This window comes from Phycodurus eques, chromosome 4, assembly GCF_024500275.1.
Source record: "Phycodurus eques isolate BA_2022a chromosome 4, UOR_Pequ_1.1, whole genome shotgun sequence".
Lineage (NCBI taxonomy): Eukaryota > Metazoa > Chordata > Actinopteri > Syngnathiformes > Syngnathidae > Phycodurus > Phycodurus eques.
Window position 1 is genome coordinate 17,690,016 of NC_084528.1, and position 16,829 is coordinate 17,706,844.

Sequence of the window (16,829 nt, forward strand, 5' to 3'; positions counted from 1 at the left end):
TGTTAAGAGTGTTTGTTTCTCTCTCCTTGATCTTGGAAAACGGTACGGCCCCCTAGTGATCAGTAAAGGCTTACATTAATTATCAGATGTCTCGAAAAGATTTTCCTGTGGTGTAGGGTGTCTTAATTATTTTTCCACCCCTATCTGCTCCGACTACAGTCAGGACCGACAATCATAAATCTGTTCAATTTTCACAATGGCAAAGGCCAGGTCTTATGCCGAATTGGGCAAAGTCATGGACTCTGTGATTATGACATGAAACGGAGCAATAGCCAATTAGGAAGCGACTTAAATCTGTTATTGAACACAAATAGAGGACCACCTGGTTTCTTCGTAGTTATTCACCACACTCGAAATGACAAAAAGAAGAACCATAATATAGTTACAAGGTATGGTAACAGCTAGCTTAGTGGCTTACATTTCTTCTTAAATTAATACTATTTCTTCATTTTATATTACGGTATTCTGGATGTCCTGTGGCACCGTGCTCCCTCTCACAGGTCAGTCTTGGTACTACGACAGACATCTGGACTCACGATTGTGCTGTTGGTCATTCAGAGTACACCACATAGTAAAAAAGCAAGAAGTACACTCGCAATGTTTTCCTCGTCATGCGGGGTCTCTCACATTTTATCGGTTAAGTTGTTAAAAATCGCTGTGTGTACCCCACTTTACTCAGAGAAATGCGTATGCGAGGTGGCCAAAAGAAGACACGTGAACATACGGGTCGTCCACATCGCTCTCCGTCTCGCTGTCAGGCCTGTCCCTCTCCCCGTCCACTTTCTCCTTCTCCGGCTCCTCGGGTGCAGCGGCATGCCGAGCCAGGGGACCCCTCTCCAAAATCTGAGGGGCCTCGGCAGGTTCAGGTGGTGGCCCCACACCCATCTGACAGTCTGAGGAAAACAACATAGGTGACACATTAAGAGCAAAATAGGCATTTAACATGACATAGGGAACAAACCTTGCCCGATTTGATCAGTCATACCTGTCTTTAAGGTGGCTGCGTGGGTGTGATTGAGAGGGTGCTGGCCCTCCCCTGGCTGCGAGGTGGGGTCTGATTGAGTGGGTGCCAGGAAGGGCACTAAAGAATGCCAGGGGAAAACTGGAACGGAACGAGGCTCCACGTTGGTCCAAACTGTGGGGAGAAGACACTATTTGTGCAAACTGAGGGTCAGAATCCACAAATGGATCCTTTTCGGTGGGGGGACGTCAACTGTTTCAGGCACAATGTTTTGCTTTTTTTTTTATCCATGCTTATTGCAACGAGGTCACTATTTTATGTGCAGTATACAGTGGTACATGACTCATGAGTGACCTTAACAAATGTTATGAGATATGAGCTATTGCTCTGACGATTTTTTTTTGTCTTTAAATTTTGAGTTACGAATACTAGATGGTGACACCAAATGTCACAACATGAAGCAGATAGCGTAAAATAAAAAAAAGGGCTGATGTTTGCTCAAGCTGTTTATTGCCACTCCCTGTTGAAGTTTACTTTAAAACTAAGCATGAAACAAAGAGAATTACATGTTGTGTATTTAACCAAACCACATACCTTTGCCCAAATAAAGTCTGCTAGCTTAATGATAACATACAATGCAAAACGCCATAGACTGGTTAACAAAAGTAGCATCGATGTCTCGGTAGTTGTAACCCTTTAAGCAATGTAATATAATGTCCTCGTATGTGGTTGAAGGATGAGACAGTTGCTTTATTACTACGAACGACAACAGAATGCACATACAAGAGCTGCTATCGGCTACCACTCACATCCAAGCACACCACGCACAGACTCCCTGACTTGAGCCAACATTCCATTTTATGCCTCAATCAGACTACAGGATTTTAGCCCCAATATTGGCCCAATTTTCTATTGCGGGCATTTTCAACACATTTTATTCACGCGCACAAACCCATGTTTACCAAAGCTTTAGCGCATGCATCGACAGAATGCCAGCATATTTACGTACAAACGTTATTGCTAGCACTAGCTTGCTAGGCTACGCAACATTTTGTTGCCTGCTTGCGAGCCATTTTGTATTACAAAGTCATGAACATACCTCAACCCCTCCTTGAATGGACAGCCCAAAACATCCTCTCCTGATTTCTTTTTCTCTTTTTTTCCCCAACATTGCCATGGCAACCTATTGTTTGACAACTTGTTGTCACCATGGTAACAGTTGTATCCGGTTGCGGTGAAAGGTGACACGTTTTCTGGTCATGCCTCCCGACAGTGTTTGATTTGACAAGATAAAGTCCAGTGATGGTAAAAGATGGGATATGGTGGTATCCGAAAACGTCGTGTAGTGTTGCCACTGTTTGATCGAGATATGGCAAGATTTTAATGGCAGTAGTCTGACATAGTGAAATCGTGAAAGACCAAATTTGTCTTATAGTCTGATCCAGGCATATGTCTCTTTGCTTTTTCATATTATGTAATGTTCCTTGGTTCCATTGCTCTTTAATGTCACAACCGCCAATCAAAAGGCCTGCCCGTAACAACCCACATTCAGAGTTGAGATATTACAGTATGGCTGAACCAAACCAGTGCAGCACACATGAAGATGGACAATATAACAAAACTCACAGGCATATATTATTTATCCTCTGTGAAAAACAACTGTTACTGCAGCTTACCGATCTTTAAAAGACCATCTGCTTCATCTATCTATTTGTATTATACTACCTCTGGTCATCAAGGCATGCACACCAGAAGATGCAGCACAATGTCAATGTGCAGTAAAGCATGAAATCCATGATGCACAAATTGAAACAGATGAATTGCATTTCCATTCATTTCAATGTAAAAACACAATTTGACAGTGTTTTGAGTCACATGTGCGGTCACAGAGCAAATTAAAAACTCATAAGTTGAGACACCACTGTATGTCAATTTTAAGGGCGCTGGGGAGGAAGTCTGCTTTATTTCCTTGATAGGGGAAAATTGAATGAGGCAAATGATCTATTGTTGGAGCCATAAATATAAACAGGTAAAGTAAGGCAAAGGCTTGAAAGGAGAGAATTTTTTTTTTTTTTTTTTTTAAACAGGTCTACAGCAGGATGTCCTAAATTTGTACATAAATACATTATGTATTGCCAAAACATGGGTATTAAACAATATTTTCCAAGAAATTGTGTTTGGCTGGGGTTGTGGGCATGTAGCAAATTTCTCATTGATAAGAAAGATACAGGGAAATTTTAGATTGATACAGCTGACACACTAAATAAATGGCAATTTAACAATGGGTGAATTGAACATGAACTAACCAAACATGCTTAATCCTTGGCGAAGATACTGAGGATTCTCTGATGAGAACATGGTGGAGTTAAAATCTGTGACACTTCTCCTGAATAAAAATGTGAAACTCAATTGGTAATGTGTCCTTTTTATACAGTGCTCTCTTCGACGAGAGATAGGGAAATGCTCAAAAATGTTGATCTGCTATCGACAGGAGGTTTCTGTTTGTATCCGTGTCATCCTTCACAGTAGGCTCAGGAAAAATGGAGAGGTATGGTTTGGGTTCCAAGGTGAACAAAACGCAGTAGAAAATGTTCAATGTGACAAAAACAGAGTCGATTGTGGTCCAAAGACTTGGTTCCCTTGTTGGCTTTGGTCCAATTACCCCTGATGCCCTGCCCCGGTTGTTTGTTTACATTAGTGATGCGGTCGTGGGGCTGAATGAGTTAACGAGGCCTCCAATGCATCCACGACCTGGATTACAACATCAGGCCGGCTACTACGCAGTCTCCCAGGGTCATGTCACGACCCTCTCTGCGCATAACTGGAGCCCCTCAGACACAGCGGAGCCGCTTACAGTTGATTAGGGGGAAAAAACAAAAAACAAAAACAAAACAAAACAAACAAAAAAAGAGACAAGCCGTGCGTCCAATAGGGCTTGACTATTTTTATGTATTTTTGTTTTGTTTTGTTACGCATACATGCCCGAGGCGAGCACCGGAGCCCGAACCGCCGCGGCGCCCAATTCCGGAGCGAGTCCTCGGGCACGCCCCTGATCGCGCACACGCCGCACAGATAAACGCCAAAACGACGCGGGTGTTCTCATGTCTTAGTTGCAAAGACGCATTCAAACCACTCACTGTCCACAATTCGACTGTCCGTTTGCTAACTACTATCCGCTGGGGACGTCGCAGCCCATCGAGGCGACCGAATGAAACGCTCCTATTCCACGGAATTAAAGCGAAGAATGAGCGCGCCCATTACAGTCTCGTGAGTATACCTGTTTGCTAGGTACAGGCAGATGACGCTGACTGGCGCATTCATCCATCACAACCTGACCAATGTAAGCCACCACCGCCCCCGATATAAGACGACAACCCTGGCGACTACTCCGGTGAGCGGACGCACAAAAAACGACACGAACCGCCCGTTTCTCTCTTCTTCCTCCTCCTCCTTGGATTTAAAGCGTTTCGGCCGCGGAAGCCCAAGAGGCGAGTGTCGTGGAGAGCGCCGCCGTCCACACGCAAGGTTTAGCTAGGCGCTTCTCGCGGACGACACCACAGGCGCACGTCGTCCACTTCGTTTTTTTTTTTTAATTATTATTTTTTTAATCCGGTCCACGAAAGTGCCCCCCTCGGCCGAGGTAATTCTCTTTTTTTTCCTCCCCTCCTCTTCCTCTTGTTGTAAACTCGGCTGCTTTGCTTTGCCCTCCCCTTCTTGCTCCTGTCAACCTCGCCCAGCCTTTGTCCCGCCCACCTCCGCCAATCCCGATTCGGCTATTGGCTGGAACGGCCCCCTATCATGTGCCCGCCGTCCACTCTGATTGGTCAGAACGTGCACTGGAATGCCAGTCATATGCAAATATCATCGGCGCATTGTCTATGGTCCAATCTACAGCTTGTTTAAAAATACGACCCACCGTCGGTAACACAACATATATACTTTAAATTTATTACAGTAACACTAACTATTGTTCGAATTAAACTCTCCAGAAAACGGAGAACAGTTTATTTCGTTTACACCCCCACACCGGCTCGTACTATTGGTGCAGGCTGTAGTAGTAAGTGTAGACAGACGTGGAAGGCGACCAATAGCACACCGATACTCAGAAGTACGCCAACCAATGCGCTCGCGGGTGCTCTATAAGACCCTGCCCAATTCTACAAACACTCCAATTTGTTTCAGATGGGAGGTTCTAGTCAGCTCTGTACCGTAAGATTTTGCAATATGATTTATGTTAATGAGGACGTTGAAGTCAGTTTGACTATTTTTAAGCTGTTTTATCAAAGTTCTTGATCACAAATCACCCACAAAATATGTATTTCAAAAGGCAGCAAATTGCTCTATAAAACACAGTCAAGGCAAGGGAGGTGATGATGTCATTTTGCACAATTAATATCTTTCAAATCACTGTAGACAAATCGACATTTTCAAAGCAGAGAGTGAAGCGTTCTGATGCAACACGCTCACATAAGGGGTGGGAGAGGGCCAACGGGAAAGAGGAGGTCGCTTGAAAGAGAAGGAAACGGCTGAAACGGTCCATGAGTGGTGGGTAAAAATAGAGAGTAATTTTCACCAGGGGAAGCATGGATGGGGGAGGAGGAGGAGTGAAAAGAATTTGTGAAAACACAAGTTCTCTCAAACAGAGGAAGGGTAGGCCACAGACAAAGGGAACGAGACGAAAAAGTGTTGTGAGAACAGAACTTGAACAGTGCGAGCAATCGCTTTGTTTGTCAAGCAAGAAGCATGAGTCATGCTGAGCTAGCACATCCAGACAAATACAATACTGGGAGGGGTCTCCACTACGGTCAGCCCATCAAGAGCTTGAGATGTGACCAGAGATGCTCGGAGAGACTCTGGCAGGCTGCCATCTGTTGTAAAAACGCTTAACCCCCTCAGCACCAAGCTGTACACCTGCACTCTCTCATTAAGATTCATGCATTATTAACTAAGACATGAAGTAGAATGTTTAAAAAGCACCGTCTCACAATAATGGCTCGGTTAACAGATGCTTCCTTGACCCATTTCCCCACCCCAGCTGTTTTGTGGGAATCAGTTAAAGCTGTGTACACTTGTGAAAAGGATTGGGTCAAATTTGAGCATTTTCCCACTCTTGCGATCAAAGTGAGCAAAGGCCCGATTATCAGATGTCTCTAAAAGATTATTCTGAGCAATTATCCTGTGGTGTGGAGTGTGTTAAGAGTGACTTTTCCTCGCCCTCTTTGGGGGAAGGAGACTGGCAATTGTCCGCGATATCATTTATGTGTGTGGTGTACTGTGCTGTCATCTCAAGCACAAAACACACTGTAAGTAAGAACAGTAAGAACACACTTGGCGATTTTTTTCTTCTTGTGTCATGGGGTCTTTCGCATTTGTAAAACAATAAGTTAAGATGTTAAAAAAATTGTTTGTGTGTCATTTTTGAGTAAAGAAGTTAATTCAATGAATGGTAATGAAAACAACCTGCTTGGCAGAGGAAATAAAGTGATATCTGAACATAGGAAAGAAAAAAAAAATGACTCAAACACAATCCATTTTGCAATGCTGGGCAACTATTTTTCGCATAGGAAATAATGGAAATGGAAGTAATCTGTTCCAGGTTCACGGCACGGTGGACGACTGGTTAGAGCGTCTGCCTCACAGTTCTGAGGGCTGGTGTTCAATTCCCGGCCCCGCCTGTGTGGAGTTTGAATGTTCTCCCCAGCCTGCATGGGTTTTCTCCGGGCACTCCGGTTTCCTCCCACATCCCAAAAACATGCATGGTAGGTTAATTGAAGACTCAAAATTGCCCGTAGGTGTGAATGTGAGTGTGGATGGTTTGTTTGTTTGTATGTGCCCTGCGATTGGCTGGCGACCAGTTCAGGGTGTACCCCGCCTCCTGCCCGATGATAGCTGGGATAGGCTCCAGCACTCCCGCGACCCTTGTGAGGACAAGCGGCTCAGAAAATGGATGGATGTACCAGGTTCAGACTGTCAACATAATAAAACTTAACGTTCAAGTTAAAAAATTACAAACAAAGCAGTCCTCATTTTAATGAATGTCTAATGTGACAGTGACACATACACTTCGTAACACAAGTGTAAAAACAAGTTAACTACTGTAAAACATAAAAACAACAAAATAACTTTGATAACAAGCAACAGCATGCATGGTGACTTCACAGGTATAACCCTCTTTAAACATTCTTCTTTTAACACCCCAGGCCACTTCTTTTCTTTTTTTCTTTTTTTTTTCTTCGTTTTTACAGTACAGAGAAGTTCGAATTTTGAGTTGCACTTGTTCACTGTAGTACTGCAACATGCCAGGCATCAGAGTTTAGACATTCAGACAGATTTTGAGATAGCCTGGATTTTTCTCACTGAATATTGTGAAACCACATATTGCCTTTTTGAACACTTGATTTTTCTTACTGCATATTGGGAACATGTTTTGGAAACATTTTCTGAAAGCTTTAAAACAGTTTACAACGGTCCCGTCATACGAAGTTTCGAGGTTACCTTAGCGTTTGTGATGGATTACGGTGCATTCCGAGTTATGTACAAATTGAGGTTACGTCGCCACCATAGGAACGGAACTCCTTTGTAAACTGAGGGCCTCCAGCAGTACAAGCTTGGAGGTATACAGCACAAACAGTCAATCACACAAATACAAAATGAAAACACTCACAAGGAGCATCGAACCGACAGAACACTGAACTTCAGTAATGGTGTGACTGAAGTTAATGATGTCACTCTCTAGGCCACGTCCCCTATGCATCTGTGTGACTTTCGGTTAAATTACACTTTATAAAAACAGTTTAATCCTTTACATCGTCTTTTATTATGTCTTTGTATTTATATTTTGCAATATAGAGCTATTTGCAAATAAGTAAATTGAGTTATGAGCTTGGATACGGGATGAATTCAACTCGTAAGTCAAGGTACTACTGTGCAAGTAAATTAAGTTTTAAGATCAGTCCTAATTACACTCATAAATCACTGTACCACTGTATTTTGGTGTGCTGATGTTGGATTTGAATAGCAAAATTATTAAATAAAAATAAATAAAAACAGGTTACATTGACACCAAATGGAAATAAAAAGCTGTGGCACTTAGTCGCAGCCTGGAGCAATGACTTTTTACACAAAGTATACTATCTAAAAAAAATACTTTTGCTCTCCAAGTACCACAATCATGACGGACTTTAAAATACAGTAACATATTAGGCCTAAGTGTTCACGAAACCAAGAAACAGATTTTATTGCTATAAAGTATATTATACAACAGTTAGTTCCGACCAAGCAGTTTGACTGGACAAAAGTCATTCCATGAGTGATAATATATACTTCAACAACATTGGGAGTCTGTCTTTGCATATCACCTCACAGGTGTTCTAAACCGTTTATTTGGCCCACAACAACGGTCCATGTCTAGCCGACATTACTGTAGGTTGTTAAAAACGGAGTCACAAAGATGGACATAGTTCCAGAAATACCATTTGATTTAAAGTATGGTTATCCGTCACATGAGGACGAAGGCAAGGAGAGAAGCCCAAAGATGTCATCGAAAACCTCATGCTGCACTCATGTGATGTACCGACACATTAACGACACATCGTCCAAGCCGCTCAGTAAAAGTGAAACAATAAAACAAGTTTTATTCATTTATTTTTTTGGGTCAATGTTGAAGCTGACGTCTCAGCTAGTCAGCATGTTGCACTAACGACTAATTCCACAGCTAACGCCACTGATTGCTGCTATTTGTGTAAGAGGAGCCAAAAAACAATAATCCAAACAAATCATAATTTGTTGTTGCTTCCTACTGTTAACTAATGAATGGCGCTTGTAGAACTGTTGTATAAAAGCGATATTACATACGAACCCGTGATGATATACATTACAACATCACAACCTTTTGTATGATATTGCTTATTTATTGTAAGCCACCGTAACATTATTCAAAGTCCGAACATTAACGCTGCAATTAAATATAGGACAATACAAAAGTATTTAAATTATTATTAAAGATCCCATGCCACAACTTTACTTTTTTGTTTTTTTTGTTTTAATAATCTTTGATGTCATTTTATCGGGTTTGCAAGATCATTTTGGTTGGAAATGCCAAGAATACCCTTTTTAAAACTATTCTAGTTGGTCAAAAACACCTGGCAGATAAGACGGCTGGATTTCTCATTAGTATTTGATATGTAAATAAGCTTTGCTCTGATTGGATCGCTGTTCTCCATAATTTGAATATGGGAAACAGCTTTGCTCTGATTGGTAGTATAGGCGATATCTCAGCGTCTATCCTCAATTGACCGATCGATTCAATGCTCGTTCACACCGGACATAAAGTGAACATTCGCCTCGCATTACTTGCGCGAGTTTGACTGCAGGAATTTGCTTCATTTGCTTATGTGTGAGTGTGTGCGTGTGTGTGTGTGTGTGTGTGTGTGTGAGAGAGCGAGAGCTAACGCTATTGCTAGCTTGGGTCACAGTAAAGTACAATTGACAGATGTAAACCAATACTTACCGGATACGCCAAATTCCTTGCTCACAATCCTCCAGGCTTGCTCTTTTATTTGTACAGTCCTGGTATTAGTAGCAGGAGTTAATAAAAAAAACTCTGGGTGCCCACAACCAGCGAAGATTATTTTATTTTCCATTGTTATGATCAACAACTCCAGGATGTTGTGTACGTTCTCAATGTCGATTGGCTATCGCGACGCAGCGTCATGCAAATTTGGGGCTCCTGAGTTGAGTTGGTGGGTACCAAGAGCAAAGTGGGCAGGTACCTGAATAATGAGTAGCGTAACTATCACAACAACTGAAAATGATCGGAATACTTGCCTGCCTTTTACCTTTCATCGGCTCTTACAACCCCAATTCCAATGAAGTTGGGACGTTGTGTTAAACATAAATGAAAAAAAATAGAATGATTTGCAAATCATGTTCAACCTATATTTAATTGAATACACTACAAAGACAAGATATTTAATGTTCAAACTGATCAACTTGATTGTTTTTAGCAAATAATCATTAACTTTGAATTTTATGGCTGCAACATGTTCCAAAAAAGCTGGGACAGGTGGCAAAAAAGACTGAGAAAGTTGAGGAATGCTCATCAAACACCTGTTTGGTACATCCCACGGGTGAACAGGCTAATTGGGAACAGGTGGGTGCCATAATTGGGTATAAAAGGAGCTTCCCTGAATTGCTCAGTCATTCACAAGCAAAGTTGGGGTGAGGTTCACCTCTTTGTGAACAAGTGCTTAAGAAAATAGTCAGTGTAAGGACAATCTTCCTCAACATACAATTGCAAGAAATTTAGGGATTTCATCATCTACGGTCCATAATATCATCAAAAGGTTCAGAGAACCTGGAGAAATCACTGAATGTAAGCGGCAAGGCTGAAAACCAACATTGAATGCACGTGACCTTTGATCCCTCAGGCACCACTGAATCAAAAACCGACATCAATGCATAAAGGATATCACCACATGGGCTCAGGAACACTTCAGAAAACCAATGTCAGTAAAAACAGTTCGGCGTTACATCCGTAAGAGCAACTTGAAACTATGCAAAGCAAAAGCCATTTATCAACAACAGACTTCTCTGGGCCGGAGCTCATCTAAGATGGACTGATGCAAAGTGGAAAAGTCCACATTTCAAATCGTTTTTTGAAATTGTGGACGTCGTGTCGTCCGGGCCAAAGAGGAAAAGTTCAAAAGCCAGCATCTGTGATGGTATGGGGCTGTGTTAGTGCCAGTGGCATGGGTAACTTACACATCTGTGAAGGCACCATTCATGCTGAAAGGTACATAAAGGTTTTAGAGAAACATATGCTGCCATCCAAGCAATGTCTTTTTCATGGACGCCCCTGCTTATTTCAGCAAGACAATGCCAAACCACATTCTGCACATGTTACAACAGCGTGGCTTTGTAGAAAAAGAGTGAGGGTAATAGACTGGCCTGCCTGCAGTCCAGACCTGTCTCTCATTGAATATGTGTGGCACATTATGAAGCGTAAAATACGAGAACGCAGACCCGGGACTGTTGAACAGCTGAAGCTGTACATCAAGCAAGAATGTGAAAGAATTCCACCTACAAAGCTTCAACAATTAGTGTCCTCAGTTCCCAAACATTTATTGAATGTTGTTAAAACAAAAGGTGACGTAGAACAGAAGTAAACATGACCCTCTCCCAGCTTTTTTGGAATGTGTTGCAGCCATAAAATTCTAAGTTAATGATTATTTGCTAAAAACAATCAAGTTTATCAGTTGGAACATTAAATATCTTGGATAAATGGATTTTGATGGCATGGGAAATGGAAAATGCATTGCACACAAAAGTTAAATAATAAAGAAAACGTTCTATCCATCCATTAATTTTCTTTACTGCTTATCCTCACTAGGGTCGCGGGCTGCTGGAGCCTATCCCAGCTATCTTTGGGCAGGAGGCGGAGTACACCCTGAACCGGTATTCAGCCAATCGCAGGGCACATAGAAACAAACAACCATTCGGACTCACATTCACACCAAGGGGCAATTTAGAGTCTTCAATCAACCTACCGCGCATATTTTTTGGGATGTGGGAGGAAACCGGAGTGCCTGGAGAAAACCCACGCAGGCATGGTGAGAACATGCAAACTCCACACAGGCGGGGCCGGGATTTTAACCGCGGTCCTCAGAACTGTGAGGCAGATGTGCTAAGCAGTCGTTAACCATGCCGCCAAAAACGTTGTTTAAAATTAATTTCAAATGTATTGAACATAACAGTTATATCCTACAGAACTGTACAGTGATTCTTTTGCGTCCCACTCGATGGAGCTCATATACCATTAGTGGTACACTTAGTCACACTAGTTATCACTGGCTTCGAGTGAAAAAAATAGAACCCCTAGCTCAGATATGCCCAAAGTCCGGCCCCCGGGCCAAATCCGGCCCGTGTTCATATTTCCACTGGCCCGAAGCCTCTGTCATAAAACCAATAATATGTGGCCCGGCAGTGCAAAATACACGCGCAATTTTATATTTCACCACAGGATGGCAGTAAACTTGTGGCTGAACTCTCGCGTGGCCGTTTTGTTCATGATCTGTTTTTTGCCCATTTCTAAAATGGCAACTGGAAGTAAGAAAAGGAAAGTTGATAGCGAGGGCCGACGTTTCCAGGACAAATGGAAGTCTGAATATTTTTTCACTGAGTTTAGAAACAACTGCGTCTGCCTAATTTGCCAAGAGACTGTGGCTGTGTTCAAGGAGTTCAATATAAAGAGGCACGACCAGACGGAACATGCTAATTACGACAAGCTAACTGGGAACGAACGCAGTGAAAAATTGAAGCAACTGGAAGCTGGTTTAACGGCACAGCAACACTTTTTCACAAGAGCCAGTGAGTCGAATGAAAATACAACAAAGGCAAGCTATGAGGTGGCAACGCTGATTGCCAAGCACTGCAAACCTTTTACTGAGGGTGAATTTATTCAAGACTGTGTGATGACAATGGTGGAGAACATTTGTCCTGAGAAAAAGCAACAGTTCGCCAATGTTTTCCTGGCTCGTAGCACTGTGTCACGAAGAGGCGAAGAAGTTTCTTCTGATATTAAGAGACAGTTGGACGCAAAAGGAGTGGAGTTTGAATTTTTTTCGTGAGCCTGTGACGAAAGCACGGATGCATTCGACAGCGCTCAGTTACTGATTTTTTTTAGAGTGGACAGTGAAATGAACATGCGTGAAGAGCTACTTGACCTCCAGAGCCTTCACGACCAAACAAGAGGGAAAGATTTATTTGCTTCTGTTTGTTCCGCCGTACATGACATAAAATTAAAGTGGAATAAAATCACGGGGATTATTACGGATGGCGCACCTGCCATGGTTGGCGAGCACAGTGGATTATCAACCCGAGTGTGTCACAAAGAAAGCGAAGAAGGAGGTAAAGCTACAAAACTCCATTGTATTATTCGCCAAAAAGTTCTATGTGCCAAACCGTTTCCGTGGATCTCAGTGACGTTCCAGCCCACCTGCAGCTGGAGTTCATTGAGCTGCAGTGTGACACAGAGTGTCGCAGCCGGTACCAACAACTCCCTCTTGTCAACTTTTACCAGCAGCTGGATAAAGACAGGTTCCAAGAGATTCGTACATTTGCTAAGAAAATGTTGAGCTTGTTTGGCTCGACATACTTGTGAGAAGACATTCTCAGTCATGAACATGAATAAGAACCGCGTGAGGACAAGACGAAGTGACTCCCACCTGCGTGACATCTTGCGCATTAAAACCACCGCTTTTGAGCCAGACCTGCCCCATTTACTGCAGTCGAGATCTCAGTATCACCTTTCACATTAATGCAAACATGTTGTTTGTTGATTCTGATAAATAAAGTTTGAGTTTGAGTCAAATTTCATAAAAATACTTTATTTTGCATTTCATTAATTTTTATTTTAACCTTCATGTATCCACAATTTTTTTACGGCAATGTGGCCCCTGAGCCAAAAAGTTTGGGCACCCCTGGCCTAGCCCCTTTCAACTAAGCCTAACAAAATCTCGCTGTTACTGTGGAGGTGTTTAACCATTGCACACACATCATAAGCCTAGTGTGTGTGTGTGTGTGTGTGTGTGTGTGTGCGCCACATGACTGAGAAACTTTTACTCCCACTCGTTGCTTCAGATGGCCATGGTTTAGGCGAGCTGCCACCTTCCGTCACCCTCCCGTCCAATCTCGTTCTCGCCTGGATTCGTCTTCCGCCCTCCCCCGGCGCCCGCCATTTACTCGGTCCAATTATAACTCGTATGCGGCAGTCCTTCGCAGTTACCGTGGCAACAGTGATCCGGCAAGTCACCTGAGGTCTCGTCGCCGGGGCCCGTTGCCACCTATCGTATCGAATTGGACCTCGCCTGTCCGTCAACTGACTCAGAACCACACGTCCCGATTTGTGGACACCCCCCGAAAGAGACAATTTGACCTACTGTCAGGAGAAGTTAAAGGAGGCGTCCTATTGCAATATAATGTTCTGTAGTGAACAAATGAGAGATATCAGACACTGATGGAGGGACGTTAAAGTGTCCTGAGACCACCCCACCTCAAAAGAAAAAGTATCCCTGCTGCACATGCAATGCTCCAGTTTGGCCATATGGGGGCACTACTTGCATGCAAATACATGCCCAAGAAGCTCTGAGCAGCAGAAACATTGGACAGACATACAGTGTGGCACAAAAAAAAACAAAAAAAAAGGTTCAAGGATAGAGGGATGAAGAATTTGTCATTTTTGGGATGTCAGGGCCTGATAATGATTTTTTTTTAAACTTTGAAAATCCATCCCACTGAGAGTATTCCTAGCAGTTAATCTTCCAAATGACTTTTTGCGGGAAAAGTCTTTTAGAGGGCAGGAGGCGGCCGTGCAATATCCAGATGTGCTTGTTGCTATGGCCAGTGAGGATATGCAAGGGCTTTAAAGCGTTATGTAAAAAGTGTGGGGCACGGGTGGGAGGGGGGGAGCGGGGATGTTATTCCCGGGTATTCGTATCCGGGTAGACCAGGATGAGGAGAGCAAGTGAGGAGAAGAAAGGGGGAGGCGACACCACTGCAGTGCGATGGAGTAAAGAGTTAAAAATGAAAACGTGGAGCATTATTTTTCCGAAGATGGTGGTGAAAAGTGTGTGTGAGACATGTCGTGTGTGTGTAAGTGACACGGAAAAGAGTATGTTGCAATTTGCGCACAATTTTGGAAGAACGTCAGTGTATTAGTTGTGAAGAGGCCATTTTGAACGTTGCTCTGAGGAAAAGAAGGCGACATTTAAGATGCGATAAAAATGTCCCTCCAAACAGTATAATTATTGGTTAAAAAAAAATTATGGTGAGCATAAATTATGCGGCGCAGTTTGCAGAAAATGCTCTTTTTAAAAATTAATTCATGCTCTATTACACACATATCTGTTTTCAACAACTTCATTGATTTTTAAAATGTAAGGCCACATACACAACTGGGGAAAAATGGGTAAGTGTGTTCTAATTGCTCTTTTAGTGTGTGGTTTACTCAAGATAACAAAGACAGCATACCACACACGTAACAATATTTGCACAGACAATCAAGAATCTCCTACCCGAAACTAGCTGTCTTGTCGTAGTATCAAGACTGACCTGTGAGGGGCAGCATAGTGCCATGGGGCATCCAGACTACCTAAAAATGTGAAGAAGAAAAGGTAGTAGTAGTAGTAGTAATAGTAGTAGTAGTAGTAGTAGTAATAGTAGTAGTAGTAGTAGTAGTAGTAGTAATAGTAGTAGTAGTAGTAGTAGTACTACTACTAGTAGTAGTTGTAGTAGTAGTAGTAGTAGTAGTAGTAGTAATAGTAGTAGTAGTAGTAGTAGTACTACTACTAGTAGTAGTTGTAGTAGTAGTAGTAGTAGTAGTAGTAGTAGTAGTACTAGTTGTTGTTGTAGTAGTAGTAGTAGTAGTAGCACTACTACTAGTAGTAGTAGTAGTAGTACTACTACTAGTTGTAGTTGTAGTAGTACTACTACTAGTTGTAGTTGTAGTAGTTGTTGTAGTAGTAGTAGTAGTAGTACTACTAGTAGTAGTTGTAGTAGTAGTAGTACTACTACTACTAGTAGTAGTAGTAGTAGTTGTGGTAGTCAGATAGTAGAAGAAACTTATCTGGTAACTACAGCATTCCATTTCATGTCACAATCATGAAGTTGGTGGCTCCGCCCAACTCTTTGGTGACCAAAAATAAAAGGGTTTGCAAGTGTTGAACAGGTTTAACATTTACAATTGTCAGCCCGACCGTTTTGCGAGCAAATTAGGGAGGAAAATCAGTCTTAACACACCCACACCGCAATACAATCACTAAGTACAGTCTTTCAGAGACATCTGACAATTGGCCCTTTGCTGACTTTGATCGGAAGTGGGGAAAGTGCTCAAATTTGACGACAATTATCAGTAAGTGTGTACACCATTTTTACGATTGTTGGCACGACCATTGTCCAAGCAGATCAAGGAGGGAAAAAAATACAATTAACACACCCCACATCACAAGATAATCACTCTTTGGCCCGATTGTCAGTATGTGTGTTCCCTGCTTCAGCCGTTTTCTAGATTGGAAACACATCACACACCATAGGATAATTGCTCAGGATAGTCTTTATGAGACATCCAACTACTGGGGATTTACAGTGGGTACGGAAAGTATTCAGACCCCCTTAAAATTTTCACTCTTTGTTATATTGCAGCCATTTGCTAAAATCATTTAAGTTCATTTTTTTCCTCATTAACGTACACACAGCACCCCATATTGACAGAAGAAAAAATGGGATTGTTGAAATTTTTGCAGATTTATTCAAAAAGGAAAAACTTTTTCTTTTTAACATCACACAGCCATAAGTATTCAGACCCTTTGTTCAGTGTTTAGTAGAAGCACCCTTTTGAGCTAATACAGCCATTAGTCTTTTTGGGAATGATGCAACAAGATTTTCACACCTGGATTTGTGGATCCTCTGCCATTCCTCCTTGCAGATCCTCTCTAGTTCTGTCAGGTTGGATGGTGAACGTTGTCGGGCAGCCATTTTCAGGTCTTTCCAGAGATGCTCAATTGGGTTTAAGTCAGGGCTCTGGCTGGGCCATTCAAAAACAGTCACGGAGTTGTTCTGAAGCCACTGCTTCGGTATTTTACCTGTGTGCTTAGGGTCATTGTCTTTTCTGAAGGTGAACCTTTGGCTCAGTCTGAGGTTCTGAGCACTTTGGAGAAAGTTTTTGTCCAGGATATCGCTGTACTTGGCCGCATTCATCTTTTCTTCGATTGCAACCAGTCTCCCTGTCCCTGCAGCTGAAAACACCCCCACAGCATGATGCTGCCACCACCATGCTTCACTGTTTGGACTGTATTGGACAAGTGTTAAGCAG

General features: G+C 42.4%; 1 protein-coding gene across 2 annotated transcripts in view; it reads right to left on the reverse strand.

Moving 5' to 3' along the window:
• cicb (capicua transcriptional repressor b) overlaps positions 1 to 16,829 on the reverse strand; it is a 68,552-nt gene that overhangs the window by 25,698 nt on the left and 26,025 nt on the right. For both annotated transcript variants that reach the window (XM_061674332.1, XM_061674330.1), the window contains exons 3-4: positions 986 to 1,135; positions 725 to 893 (exon numbers count right to left, since the gene is read on the reverse strand). In XM_061674332.1, the coding sequence (XP_061530316.1) occupies positions 725 to 893; positions 986 to 1,135 (319 nt within the window). The remainder of the gene's footprint in view (positions 1 to 724; positions 894 to 985; positions 1,136 to 16,829) is intronic.